This window comes from Lissotriton vulgaris, chromosome 8, assembly GCF_964263255.1.
Source record: "Lissotriton vulgaris chromosome 8, aLisVul1.2, whole genome shotgun sequence".
In the NCBI taxonomy this organism is placed as follows: Eukaryota; Metazoa; Chordata; class Amphibia; order Caudata; family Salamandridae; genus Lissotriton; species Lissotriton vulgaris.
The window spans coordinates 548,748,058-548,763,556 of NC_141696.1; the positions used below are offsets into that span (position 1 = coordinate 548,748,058).

Consider the following 15,499-nt stretch of genomic DNA (forward strand, 5'->3'; position numbering starts at 1 on the left):
CAAGCTGGATCGATCTGCACAGATTTGCTGCTGAAGGGTGTGTGCTACATTCTCTACTGTAGTTGGTAGCAGTTAGTATCTGAAGTTTTGATGGGAGACACAGGAGGGCACTTTGTTATATGCAAACTCCTTTGCCACTCTCCCCCATGTTCCATCTGTTTATTTATGGCTTGTTAGGGTTGGGGTGGTTTCAGAGCTCATAGCTGGGGGAATGGGTGTTTTTAGGCCTTGGGCGGACCGTTTTCGGTGCTGGGGGTTGGGTTTTAGGGTTCAGGGCATGGGGCTGGGTTGTAACCTTTACCACTCATATGCTTTTACGAATCATGACTTTACAACACAATTGGTTGAAAAGGCATTGGGTGGTAGAGGAATGCGTGGTCAAGACGAGGTCATGGTAAAGACGGCATTGTTAAGGCATATGATATAATCGCATGCGTGGTTCTGTCACACAACCCCAAAAGGAGAGTTTATATCGAATCGAATCCAGAGTTTATGTCAATGAACGGCCTAGCTCCTGTTCCAGAACTAGGCGCATCAAATACTTGAATAGATTTTATAAAGTCTTCATGTCATCCTCAGATGCATCCTTTTTTCAATCCTCTTCATGCTCCTAAAAGTAAACAGGCTTGAACTGAATGATCTTCATTGTAAACCTGTTTCGTCCTCTTAACCGATGCTCCATTGACTTTAAAGGCGCGACCTTCTTAAGCAATTGGCTTCACTCTCTGCTGGATGTTCAACAGGTGCGAAAAAGCCTGCTGCAGGTTTATTTATGTATTACATCTTTTGCAGTTTTTTTTTCTATTTGAGGGGTCGGAAAATGCGACGCTTCCACACTTTAGTAACATTTGAACTTGATAGTGAGTCAGTGCACAATGTCTTGCCCGCCTGCTCCAGGAAAGGCGTCTCCTGGGTGACCCGCGGCCTCTCATCTGTGAGGTGTGTCTGGGGGGCTGGAGAGAAGGAGAGACTCTCGGACAGCTCAGGTGGCCACCACGGTGGGTGCAGGGCAACCCTGCGTGAGGGGCTGGGGGAGGAGGAGGCTGCAGCATCAGCCAGGGGGAGAGCGGAACCGCACAGACAGAGGGAGGGGGAGGGAACGGGAAAGACTGCAGCGCTGACACTGCCCTCGCCGGGCCGGCTCAGGCATCTCACCCGCCGCACGTCACAGGCGAGCCTCGGCTTCCCAGGCAGCCAACCTGCAGCCCCCGCCCCGCGCCCCCCGGTGCATCCCCGCCCGCCCGAGAGGCAGAGCCGGGCTCGGCAGTTAGCAGCAGCATCAGCACCACCATCAACAGCCAGAGAGCGGAGGAGGAAGAGGAGGCAGGCGGAGGCTACCCACCGCTGCCAGAGCCCAATGCACCCCGGCGGCCGCGGCACCCGGAGCAGGGAGAGAGCCCGAGGACAGGCACGGGAGCCCCCCACCCCGAGCAGCGCCCACCGCAGGCAGCACCCTCGAACCGCGGCAGAGCTGGCTGCTGAGGTGCCATCACACCCCTGTTGCCGGCACTGATGCTGCAAGCCCCTCACGTTCCACACGCACAGCACCGGGCCCACAGGGGGTTGCGAGGTTACCTGGCTCCCGCCTTCATTCTTTCGCCTGTTGTACCTGTTTCCTCACCCAGGGAGGCGTCCACACACACCACGGTGTCCCTCTAAGATGCATCGCCCCCTTCCTTTTCATGTCCTCCCTCATCCCCTCTGATCCTCCCAGGGAATCCAAGTGTGGCAGCAAATGTTGTGGTCTTCACCTTGGGGTCTTGTTTTGCTCCTTCTGGCCTTTGGTTAGTTTTCGGCCTCCTCTCCTTCTGGGAATCCTCACTTTTACACTTTGTGGCTACATATTTTTTCCATTTTGGGATGATTTCTTGGTGAAGGAAGATTCGCACCGCTTTCGGCTGAAACTGCCAACGTTGAGCTAAAAAAAACAAAGGGATAACACCACAACGCTGGATGGGAAAATAAAAGACAAAAGTGGGGCTCTGTGCTTGAGAAGTCTCTGAAAGGGTAACAGCCAGGCGAGAAGGTGGAGAAAAAACGAGACACACAAGTGAGCAGGCATAGGAAGCACAAACCGTTTTCTATGGTGAAGCTGGTGCCCCTGTTCAGGACGACTGATCTCAAGCCATTATTATGCAACCACAAGGATTTCTTCTTCCTCAGGGTGTCTAGGCTGTTGGGTTGCTTTTCGCCCAAATCAATGTGGTTTCTTTGGAACATTTTCAGCAAAGGAACGCATATGCTGCAGTGTCTTTGTGGCAAGAGTCTTAAGAAAAATAAGAACCCAAGTGGTAAGCGAAATGCATGCCAAGCACGTCCCTGCCTTTGTACATATTTGCTGTGGGGCTCTGGGGTGCCCTGGCCCCGTGGTGGAAGCGGTGGGGGTGCAGAGGGAGGGCCTACGGGCCAGGCTGCTGCACTCTTGTGTCGGCTAGGAAGGTTAAGACGTGTGTGTGGGAGTCAAAACTAATCTGTGCCCCTGAGACACCCAGGATTTCTAGAAACCAGAAAACTTTGCATGCCTTTTGGAAAAAAATGTCAATAATGCGTTTGAATGTCCAATTGAAAACACTTCAAGGCCATTTTAGACGACCCTTCACGTGCCCGTGGCACAGATATTCTGCACCAGTTTGTGGTTAAGTTACAAAAAGATTGCACCCTATTGTAAGTAGGTGTCCTGTCGTTAAACACAGATTAAATCTCCGTTTTTTTTTAAATGTGTAACCTTGTGGCTGGCGGTGCTGTCTCGTGACTAGCAGCGGAGTTATCGACAAGATGTTCTGTCACAGTGAGGTGGCCTGTTTGGAAATCAAAAGAGCAAGGCAGCGTGGAAAAGCCTGTGGGATTTTTGAGAGATTGTGTTCCTCTGATGCCGGTATATGTGTGCCGGTGAGCATGCAGGCGCTGGGCTGCTTTGCTGCGATGCGGCGGAGGCAGGAAGGTTCCTTTGGGGGCTGTGTGCGGGGGAGAAGCGAGCAAGGCCGGATGGCACCTGTGACATCAAATGACGGATGCCGGGAGTGGAGCACATGTCCACGCTGGTCTTGGCATGATAAGTGGGTCGGCGTGCTTTGGGTGAGCCCGGGGATAGGCGGGCCTGGTGCCCCTGCATCCAGCGGGGGCAGTGTGCTTCTGCAGTGCCGCTGCCCCCTTGTTTGATGGCTGGGCCTCCCCGCTGCAGCCGACCCAGGCTTGGACTTTGATGTGTGTGGTGGGGATGGGGGTGTTTGGGGGGTGGGGTTGATGCTCTGGGGTGACCCTCGGTCAGAGCAGACTCGGGCAGTGCTCAGGATCCCACACCCCCTCCTCCCTGACGCTGGCACTGCAGTGAAGTAGATCATAGTTCCTCCCTGACAGAACACCCGCCCCCCCTCTATACCCGGGGCCTTCGGGCTGTCACTGCGGTCACTGGCCGGTCTATTCCGTTGTGTCCTCTTACCCTTCAGTGGGGTTCACGCTCTTTCACCTTTACCTCAAAATACATGTCGGCCAGGCAAACATTCACATCCTCCCGTGTGCCTGACGGTCCTGCAGCACGCAGCACGAGTTACTCAGAATACCAAGGAGGGAGGCAGGCAGGCTGCTGGGGGGGACGCTGTGTGTGTGTTGACAGGCGCGGGGCCATTATGCGTGCCATGCGCGGCACATGTTGCCTGTTGATGCGCGGCGAGGAATCCATACTGCGCTGTTGACATCACACTCCCGGGTACCGCAGTGAGCCGGGGCTGGCTGTGGGGGCTTCCCTTTCTCACCCTGACTGCTGGGGGGAGGGAGGCAGAGGGCCTCGGGTCCGCCTCACCCCTCCAGCGGCGGCAGATCAGTGTAAACACTGAGCCTTAGGGGCATGTTTGGAAGGCAGGCCCGGAAGCCCGGGTCCCCGCGGGAATCCCAGGGCTGCTGCCGTCTTTGGAAAGAGAGAGATGCAAGATTATGAATTCAGCCTACAACCTGCATTCATTTAAAAAAAAAAATTCTAGCCGCCGGACACCTTGGTATCAGAGCGCTTCATATGTGTGAATCACACACAACACATATTACATTACACGGTGTCTGCAGGTGGATTGAAATGGAAACACTACGTTTTTCAAACAAACCATGCCATGCAGCTCATATTTGCCTCAACATGCCAGAGTCTCTGTTTGCAGTGTTGTTTGAGCTGTGAGCGCCCATCCCCCATTGTGTACCCAGAATGCTGCATGGCCACCAGAGAAGGGTCGGGTTGATAAACAAATATGCCAGAAATGTGTTATCCCTTTACTTTGTGCAGGCAGGCGTCCGCTCTCATTTTGCAATTTCACTTATGAATCATATCGGTTTATTACCACACTTGCTGTTTCATGTGTAACTGCACCGCCACCTCCGCCAACAATAGGGGGTGACTCACACATTTCAGCGTGGTATAGACCAAGATGTCAAGCAAGTGACAGATGCCGAGGCTCGCCATCTGTAGTACATATTTTAGGGGCTTGGTGTATTTCACGTGACGTGGAAGGCGGGTGGCCACCCAGCCAACTTGTGCCAGTACCACCAATGTCTGTTGTAGTGTTTTCAGGATTCCAATGCAGAGGGTCCTCACATGCACGCTGGGAGACATTGACATGGACGAGGTCAGAATCCAAGTTGTCTCCTCACAAATCCAAACAACCTCCATCGACCTCCCAGGAACTTGACATCAACTGCAAACAATCAAGTGTCATCTGCATGTGTTTGATTTATTTTGAAGCCTTGAGAATGTGTGCTTGCCCTCTTGTGCTGCAGGTGTCCTGATACATTTTTTATTAGTATTCTTTAGTATTTTGGTCAATAAGCAAGCCATTTTAAAAATAATAAATATGACTGACAATGTTGCTTCTATTTGATGCTTTGTTATTTGAAGTTGGCGCAGGAAAACACACGCATTTGTGGCTTATAATTAAATAAAATAAAAAAGTAAAAGAAAAAAATATACATATATATATATATATATATATATATATATATATATATATATATATATATATATATATATATATATATATATATATATATATATATATATATATATATATATATATATATATATATATATATATATATATATATATATATATATATATATATCCGGAGACTCCTGGGAAGCTCCGCCCTGGGGCTTCTCCTCCCGTCAGGCCAGGTCAGGCTGGGCTGTTTCCCGCCACCCTCACATTCCATCTCTGCAGCGCGCGCAGCCTGCAGGTTTGCCACGCGCCCGGCATGGTGTCTGCGGTGACGTTACCAGCTGAGTGGCTGCTTCGTTTTGGCACGTGCCTCAGCAGCAACTGTTGAACGTCAGAGATGCTGTACGTGGGGAATGCTGGATGTCCCCAGTAAGCACACCGCATGGCAAACGTCAAACACTCAAAATAGAGTGCTGCTATGTTTTCCCCACTGATTTCAAACTCCAACACGGCACCTAGGTTTACTGCCTGAAAAAAACACAGGCCTATGCGAGAAGTGCAAGAGGATATCTGGGGATTCAATTAATTTTTAAATGAAGCAGCTTCTGGTTTGAAGACAGTTGCTTTCCGTGCAAGAGAATAGGGTAGCCTGTTTGTGGGCATGCTGTGAGCATATCTCTAAGCTCTGACGTATTTACGCGGAATGTGTGGACCATCGCTTATGGGGGTACCACTGAAACAATAGCTTTTATCATAGGCTAGCTGTTAGTCAACCTACTGAGTCCAAGGTGGGTGAAGTTATGTGTTTTTGAGGGAGATCCCGTTTGAAGAGAATGAAGGCGAGCATGTGCTTAGAAGAACAAGGAACGCTAGCAGTATTGTTGACCTAATTGAAACCTATGGGCGGCATGTGCCTTGTATAGAAGGCAAAGACGCGGCCAGTCAGACACCCGCCAAAAATATATCAGGAGAGTGAAATGAAGGTACTCAAGGCTTTAAGTGGGCTGAGTCCTTCCGGGTCTCATATCCGTAATTAATCAAAAACAAACATTGAAACAAGTCCTTATCTACATGGATGTCCTTACCATTCTTGGCAAAACTGTATTCGATTGCTGAACTGGGACATAAGCACTCTTAAAGTAAGCCCTGTCAGTCATTACTTTCCTGTTTAAATTTCCTGTTTTGCCTAACTTTGCATTCCCTAGAAGTGTTAGCTATTTTCAGAATATTGCGTTTTTTTTTCTGTGTAGCACATTATTCTTGTATAGTGTATACTTTGAACTGAGTCGCCTCCAGGGGTTTATTACAGGCCATCATTGAGAGCGCTGGCGTGGAGGTTAATGGCAGTGAGAGTTTCTCACAGTTCCTGTCAGTCAAAAAAATGTGTTTAAAATGCAAGGTAATCCAATCCCTGGCCTCTCTACAGAGTGCACAGTGCAATGGTCACGAGTTCCGGTTGCAATTGTGATTCTGTGCAAATGTACACAGATGTCAAAATATTGACAAGGCGAAAGTAAAAGAAAATGTTTTGCTTACAATTGAGTGGTGCCTTGAGTGTTTGAGCAGTGGTGAAGTAAAGGAGACTGAGGAAGCGCATTCAGGAGAGAGTAAAAAGAGGGTGCTGAAAGGAAAGAGACGAGGGGCAAGGTATGCAGGCATGGAGTTTTTGGCACACTCTGAAGACACCTACACCTACCACTGGCCTCAGTAATGTTTAATTCACAGTCTCACAATTGCAGAATTGAAACATTTTCAATATTAATTATTCGTAACAAAATCATTGTTGTAACACATTTATCTCATACAGCGGGAAAGCCAATAGCCCTGGCTAGTTTTAGGCGCATGTCTGTTATTTTGTGATATATCTGGATGCAATAGCAGTAAGCTCAGAGACGAGCCAAATTTCCCGTCAGTTGGCACACAATGACAATTACAGAAATGTAGTTTATGTGTTTAAGACACACCCTTAATTATAGTGGCCACACACTTTCTAGAACCCCTTCACTTTTTATCCTAATTAAATCCCTGGAGCTATGCAAATCATTAAAACCATTCCTACACCAGGTGACATACTCTGGGGAAGTTGCGGAATGTAAACATGTAAACATAATTAAATGACAGTTCAGTCAATGTCAGGAATTTGGGATTTAAGGGAAACACCAACTCTTCAAAACCAGAAGCAGGTTCCCTTATTACTGTTGTGTTTTCACTACTTTATTACTTTTTGATGGACACCAGAAGGAGGATTTTAGGGGCAAACCCATAGGGTCTCTAAAAATGGCAGAATGTTTTCTTGTTTCTCCTACAATTGGCATCATGATTTGTAACCAAATGTGATGTTTTTGGTTACCATAATGCTCTTCATTTGTGATTTAATATTATTGGTCGAATTACCAGTATTGCTCATCATGTTTAACGAAATATAGAAACATGAAAAGGCCAGCACATTTAATGTGATGACAGCGAAAATACATGTAGAACAATAGCATATGTATTTTAGAGTGGCTGTACCAATAAAAAACGATTGACGGATGTATTACAGTCCGAATGTCAGACCTAAGTTTATTAACCCCTTCGATGCTGATGACGAGCTGAGCTCGTCATGAATCGCTGCAATTCAAAAAATGCCGCACAGCGCAAAAATCGCCGCAGCAGCGATGCGGTTAACACAACAGAGAGGAATTGATATGAGTAAAAATGTTTACTGCCACACAGATTGCAAGTTACAATTACTTTACACTCAGAAACAAATCTTTATAGTCAGGAGGTCTCATTACATGTGTTTTTGCCTTATTGTCAAATTGAGCACATAGGATCCATGTTTTTGTTAAATATCTTACAAAAAACCCCACAAAAAAACAAATACACATGAAAAATGGCATGGCATAAACCATATATGCAGATGAGCAGTGTGCAATATGCTTTCTATTTCCATTATCGTGGGAGAGGAGGGGCATCATGACCCACTAGAAGCTTCACCTCTTGTGAGTCATGGCGCCCCCCTACACTCAACAATGGAAATAAATAGCATATTACACTGTGTATCTACTGCATGTGAATACATGCACATTTATTTCATACCCATACTAGTTTCTTCATCCCAGCCGCATCCCTCAGAAATGGCTTGTTCAGCAAGTGTAGTGACACCCAGGCCTCGGGTTCTGAGCACCTCAGTTTTGCCTTTCTTTTACTATCCTGCAGCAGAGCGAGGGTGTGGCATTCTCCTTGCTTGTATTCGGGATCCTGACACCCTTGTTATGCCATTGGTATTGAATTCTTGCGCTGCCCCCTCTGTACGTAAACTACTTAAGGAAGCCCATGAGCTATTTTATAAGAAGCACATCCTTACATAATGCTTCTTGTTTCATTGGGGATGACTTTTTGAATGCAGATTTTCATAATTGGTGTTATAATCAGTGCTCTAATATGTTATCCATTGCATCGCTTGTATTGATTAGACTCACATTGTATCGCATTGATGTAATAAGCCAAGAACACTGGTGGGTCACATTCCAACCAAATCATTTCAAGTGAATTTATGGAATACTTGCAGCCCGTCCCGACGTTGTCCGGGGGCAATCAGGCTTGCTTACAGCCTCCCTGCGCTCCTGTCTGCTAAACTTCACCTTTCCTCTGGCAATCAGGCTTGCTTACAGCCTCCCTGCGCTCCTGTCCGCTAAACTTCACCTTTCCTCCCCGTGCTCGTGTCGGCTGCAGTCGGCCAAACCCAGGCCCCCAACCACCCCCTCAGCCCACCGCGGGCACCTCTCACCTACCTCAGCCCACAGCGCAGTTGGCAAAAGTTCACCGCTCCTCCCCAAGGTCCAGTGTGTTAAACTTCACCGCTCCTCCCCGCGCTCCTATCCGTTGAAGTCCGCCAAACCCAGGCCCCCAACCACCTCCTCATCCCACCGCGGGCGCCTCTCACCTACCTCAGCCCACAGCGCAGTCGGCAAAAATTCACTGCTCCTCCCCAAGGTCCTGTGTGCTAAACTCGGCGCTCCTGTCCGCCGCTCCTCCCCGTGCTCCTGTCCGCCACTCCTCTTCGCGCTCCTGTCCGCCGATCCTCCCGGGCTCCTGATGATGTCATCACGCACGCCGTTAGCGCACACGGCCGGCGCTACTTACAAGGGACTACTTTTTTTTTAAACGTTTTTTTTTTAAAGAATGTATATTTTTTGGTGGTATATAGCCTATGTCACTCTGCAGACCCTGACAATTCCAATGATGTATTGGGTGTTTGGATTGGCGCTGTGGATCCCGAGTTTACCCGCCTCAAAGGTTCACAGTTCTCTCTTTATAATAGTAGTATAGATAGCCTCAGGCCATAACTTGGATACAACCATAAATGATGACAACAGGAAAATTAGGATCAAGTGAGATTTTAACAATATCCATCTACAAAACCTCTGGAAGGTTTGGGGGAGTTGCAATCTCTGACAAAAAAACGTTTGAGATTCAGGTTTATTGCTAGGCAATAATTGACCACAATCCACGTTGCCCTTTTCCCATCACTGATTCTTGAGTGACTGGTGAAAAACTGTTGGTTCTAACCAGGCACGGCCCGTGCCGGGTATACTAGGGCAATAACGTCAGGCAGGGGAGGGTCAGGGTGGGGGGTTGTAAAATATGGGATATGGACCATTAGGGGTAAGTACAGAAAGAAAGAAATAAAACAAATTTCGTTGGCCACGCTGCATCACATTTGGCAATGCAGCGTGGGCAACGAAATTCGTTTTTGTTTTTTTCGGTACTTACCTCTAATGGTCCATATCCCGCATTTTACAACTCCCCACCCTGACCCTCCCCTGTCTGACGTCACCGCCCCAGCATAACGCCCGGCACGGGCCGTGCCTGCTTCTAACCATGTTGTTGCTCCTATGTAGCCTGTAAATTGCCTCAGTAATTTTTTTCTCAACTCTCCTTTTGTAGATGTTTCCTCTGCTCCTAGAGATGATTCGGAACACCATGGTAAACAAAAAAATACATTAATTATGGATTGGAAACAATGAGTAGACGAACATCTAATTCATTCTGTATCTCAAAGTAACAACATCTTACATGTACTGTAATTGCACATTCCCTTGCAAGCTACCACTCATCCAGTCTCCAAGACTGCACTTAGGTCTGGCAATGATTTGATTCCTCTGAATCATGTAACGTCTAACTGCCTAATCCATAGTCCCATCCTCTTCTCATACTGCACTAACCTCACTGGGACCACACTTGCATTTCCCTTGAGCTATTTCTAGTATATCTAGTAGAGGTAGGCGGAAGTCACAGAGTTTTACTCCATGGTATTATGCGAAGTTACATGAAAACTCTGCAAGATTTTGTGTAGTTCCGCGAACCGGCATAAACCGGGACGTTGTGCAGCTCATGCAGATTTTTTAGTGCTGGGAACATGTTCCTTGCTGAAAATCAGCACGAACAGCACCATGTGGTGCACCAGAGTGTGCTGCTTCTTTGCTGCCACTTGTGTAGATTTTCTACTTGAGTGACAGCTTTCTCCCCATGAACAGTTGTGACAGCCCGCATTGGAATATTCTCGCTGGGTGCCCTCATAGTGTCCGAAAATCATGCTAGGAGATGCTATTTCTTGCTTGTGCTAGCCAACGTACTGTTGGCCAGCTGCGCACAAGAAACATACTCCACCATGCGCTGGTAGGCAATTTTTGGCCAGAACTCAGTGTTGCAAGCATAACATGGAGTGGCCAAAAGTCTGCGAACTCTGCCGTTGGAGCGGAATTTATCACCCACCTCTGATATCGGGGTGGTTTCTGTTGAATCACAATCTAACAGCAGCCATGTTTTTTTTCCTAGCAATGGCAAGCATGTAGTCTCATTAGACCTTCATTGTAGTGAGGACAAGATTGTGAGTATAACTGTAGTGTTGGAAGGGAATCAGTAGTCAGCTCTGTTTGGTGTATTCTCATCAGGTTGCCGGTAATGCTGTGTGTTAAGATGGACCTTACTAATGACTATAATTCTATTGAACAAGTGGGGCAAGTTTGTGAATGGGTATTTGCTGATGGTACTCTAGGGCTGCACCAAATCAGGATCTCAGTATATCCAACGAATTTGTAAATGACCACCATCAATTTAAATGTGACATAGAGATATCTCCATGCCATTCATTTTGGATATCATGAACCGCAACTGTATTTTGCCCTCAAGGTCTGTTAGCAAGAGTTCACGAGTTAATGCCTGAAAACTTCCTGGCTGTATAACTGTTTCAATCCTGGTCACATTATGTGTTGCAGAAAATTGGTAATATGCTCCGACGGTCAATTTTCCAATAGCAAGGTCCATGAGATACCCCCTCTAAGCTCTCATATATATTTCTGAAGTTCTCTGGTAAAGGATTGCCACTATTTCATTTCCAAGTGTAGTTACAAATCTCTTCACCTGACAAGCTTGATTTTGCATATCTTCTAAATCCTCCATCAGCTGAGATCAATCCCTAACTCATCTTTGTCGCAGGCATTCCCTCAGATGCTTTCAGAAAGACAAGACATGCAGGAGGCAGTCTTTCTTTCTGCTGCTTTGCTCTTGGTACATGTGACCTGAAGCATTTAGCATTGGGTAGTCCGGGTCTATCAGGAGGCCTCTGGATTTCCGCATCATTCTTCTATCCCTGGCACTAGCATCCCAGATGCCAGACATGCTCCAATGCACGAAGCTGGGAAACAAGACAAAGTAATGACGGCATCACACCACTGGCTGACAACGAAGAGCTGTGCAACATGGTCGCCCTAAAAATAAGTCTGATCATATTAGTTCTCATTTTCAAAAAGTGTCTCAGAGCGTCTGTCTTGACTTGGCTTGCAGTGGCGATGGGTTTCACTTGGCGGCACATGTTCCTTTCCTTCGTAAAATAACATAATGGAATTGTGTAGTCAGCGCTTCACAAATTGCATTTTCAATCAATTAGATACATTTTTCCAAATGTCCACGGGGGAAGTCAATGAGGAATAATGACGCTTCAAGGCACTTCACTCTTCAGCGAGCTTGCATAATGCATTTAAGGTGCGGTCTGGATACCTATGTGAAAGCGAAGGTGAGCGTGAAGCAGGTGCATTAATTAGTTTAGAATGTACTCATTACTAAAGAGTTTACATTTACCTCGCTATTTCAGAAGCTCTCATCTTCTCTGGTGTACATAGTGTTCAGACCCTCTGTGGTCATTTTTTTTTCATTCGACTAGGAAAAAAAACCTAGCTTCTAAAACTGCAAATTATGATTTCTTTCCTTCAAAAGCATACCTTTTTTGGGCCGTACCACCCATTCCTACAACATTCTTGTAATTGTTTACTGATTACTGCCATTTCGAGACAAACTATAACATCTATGCTGTGTTCCTTTGGGTGTAAGTTAGTTACAAAGATAGATGTAGGAATGGCACGTCTAAACATGTAAAAATCCCCTAAATTTACTAAAGTCTTGTTGTAAATCAAGGTTAAATTGTATACTCGTTGTCATTGTAACTTTCCAAGTTAAACACCTAATTTTTCCCTCCCCTCAAGAATTGTAGAAGTGAATTATACTCACACACATTTAGAGCACATTAAACCCATTATTTAGAGAAGGCTAGAAGGGCAAAATGTTTTGTTAAATATGCAAATAACGGTGTACCGCACATTTATTATGAACTACATATTTAGGGGAATGCAGTCTTACCACATGAAGAATTTGGGTATAACTGCACCACACCATAGGACAACAATGCCCTGTAGCACTAGACAAAAGGTAGAGTTAACTTTACAACTTTTGAATGCAGATGAACAAGAAGACTGTTCCTCATTTAAAGCTACATTTGGGGTAATACTACAAAGAACTGGGCTCAATAACACACTTACCAGTTGTTTACATCCATACATTTTCCATTAGTTCTTTAGTGAGCCATGCACGCTGCTCTCTGCAGGAGGACGGTTTGTGAATTAGCCATAATTAATGTTAACAGCACAAGGGCCTCACTTGGAGTGACCTGTTGACCACGATGGGGCAGATAACTATTGTTACCAGCCCCACCAGGATTACAAGAGCCACAAAACCACCACAGATGCTGATGACGATGAGTGAGATCTATAAAGGGGACGCGTACTCCAAGGAGTGCACCCGCACTAAATGTAGGCTGCTTGCGGTAGTGCTGAGCGTCAAATCATGCTTGTTGGAAGAGCCATGTTTTCAATTTCTGCTTAAGCCACATGGCTGGGGTTTTTCAACTGGACTTTTTAGCTGCCTCTCTGTTTGCCTGAAACACCAGCTGCCAATGGAGAATTTTTTTTAGGAATTAATCAGGCGTGGCTGGCACAGGTAACAGCGTTTGGGCAGGGCGAGGCGGGGTGGATGGGGGTAGTGGACAGATGATGGAATAGGGAAAGTAAAATAAATCAAACCACTTACCTTGTGCTCACCGCTTCGCCGACCCGGCGATGCTGCAAGCGCAAGGTAAGTGATTTTATAAATGTTTGTATTTTACTTTCCCAATCCCGTCACCTGTCCACTTCCCCATCACCCGCCCCGCCACCGCCCCACCGCTGTTATCTGTGCTTGCCGCGCCTGGAATTAATACACAAATACCAATTTGTGCTAGCCCTGTTATTCCCCCAAACTTTGTGATCAGCAGTAACGTGTGCAGAATTACTGATGCCAATAGTATCGTTGGTTCCACAGAAGGAAAATATGTGTCTGAATATTAGCCCACCTGTAATGGGTGCCAGGACGGATTACCAGCCATTACTTTTCACTTTCTGAGTTTTTTCCCCCTAAAACTAAATATGTAGTAAAAAGCCCAGTGGTGGTTACATTATTGTAAGTAACAAGTCAGCACCCACTTTAGCTGGCCCTGCCTGTATATCCCTCCCTCTTGACTTGAATGCATTTCAGTGAACATATACAAGTTACATTATACAAGAGTAAAATATCACTTTCCCAGATTGTTCGACACTTTTAGTAAATGTGTGATTGAAACCTTTGCGCCGTGTATATAGTAATTTCCTTGATCCTTTTGTAAACCACAACGGGTGAAATTATCTCTTTGGTGCTCGGTGAAAAGGAGCAATTTAGTACTCTGTGTGAACAGGAGACTGCCTGTTCGAATCCGGTTTGCTTGCGTATGAAGCCTTGAATTTGATGATTTCCAAGTGGTGTAGGTTTAGGTCATCACAAAAACAAGCCCTGTTGCTGCACACAGTTTTTAGAAAAAACGTTTTATTTTTTGTAACTGGAAATTTTCCATTGGAAAAAGCCTTTCTGAAATGTGATGAGGGTTTCTTGACTTTCCAAGATGCATTTCATTGGAAAGTAAATATTTGTGGATAATTAAATTCTGTTTAAAATAGATGACTATTGATTACCTTTCAAGAACAACGGGGGCGGGGAGGTGGGAATTCAAAGTACTATAGGGGTTGATGAATGTTAGAATATTTTAACTTTTTTGCTGTAACTTGATCTAAACATAGTTTTAGAATGATTTTATAATAACAGAATTTTACACACTTGAAATGTATGGGAGACAGCACAGATGTACATTTGTATATATGACACTTCTAGCTGTTGAGAAGATGAAACTCACTCATTTTATGTAGGGGGCATTGTGATGATTTTAATTAATCAAGCAATAAATATTAAACTGAAACTGAAACTGTTAGAATATTTTGAAAACGTTCAACAAATGTGGTCCTGGTTTAAGGCTGCTGTTACTGTAGGATGCACTACCTATGGGAAAAATTGTAATTTACTCTTGGGGCCTCATTTATGAAAAGTGACGCATCGCTGCGTGAAAACAGCGATGCGTCACTTTTCACTGCGTACTCCTTACGACATTCCTGATGCGTCCTATTTAATGTATGACGCATCATGTCGCAAGGAGTTACAGATACGTCAGTATTTCTGACGTATCTGTAAGCGCAAAAGTGACGCATTGCTGGAGTGTGTCACAAAAGTGAAGCAACTCCAGCAATGCGTCCTTTCACATGGGGCAAGCCCCATGTGAAGGGGCCTGCGTCAGTCTTACGCCTGCTGTGAGGCAGGCGCAAGATTTTGACGCAGCAGCGTCCTAAAAGTGACGTAGTGAAATCTCATAGATTTCACTGCGTCACTATTACGAGGCTTTTTGCGGTGGAACGCCCCCTCTGCATACATTATACCTGACGCAGGTATAATGTGGCGCAGGGGTTTAAAAAGTGACGCATCTACTTAGATGCGTCACTTTTTAAATATGGCGCAACGAGGCGCATTTTTTACACCGCTGGTGCGTCACAAAAAGTGACGCACCGGCGGCGCAAAACTGACGCAAGGCCTTCATAAATAAGGCCCTTGGTTCGGAAGGACCAATTCAGGTGTGTTATAATTGAAGTAGGGCTTTTTATATGTTAAAGGATTGCTGGACAGCTAAGGAGTCATTTGAAGAGGTCTTTCAAATGAGAAAAGTGGTGGTTGTATGAGCTTTAGTTTGGCATAAAGACAAATATTATCACTTTAAACAAATAGCCAATTAGGTTTTGCATGTTAAGGAGCAGTCCTGGTTTCTCAGGAAACAGATGGCGACTAGACTGTTGATAGTAGGAAATCTAAGAAGA

General features: G+C 45.8%; 1 protein-coding gene across 1 annotated transcript in view; it reads left to right on the plus strand.

Annotated features, from left to right (window-relative positions):
- Nucleotides 1-1,185: 1,185 nt before the first annotated feature.
- The window catches only part of FGF14 (fibroblast growth factor 14), a 1,331,526-nt gene continuing 1,317,212 nt past the window's right edge, over nt 1,186-15,499 (plus strand). Inside the window, exon 1 of the mRNA XM_086934367.1 lies at nt 1,186-2,291. Coding sequence (XP_086790493.1) covers nt 2,084-2,291 — 208 coding nt within the window. The 5' untranslated portion in view covers nt 1,186-2,083. The remainder of the gene's footprint in view (nt 2,292-15,499) is intronic.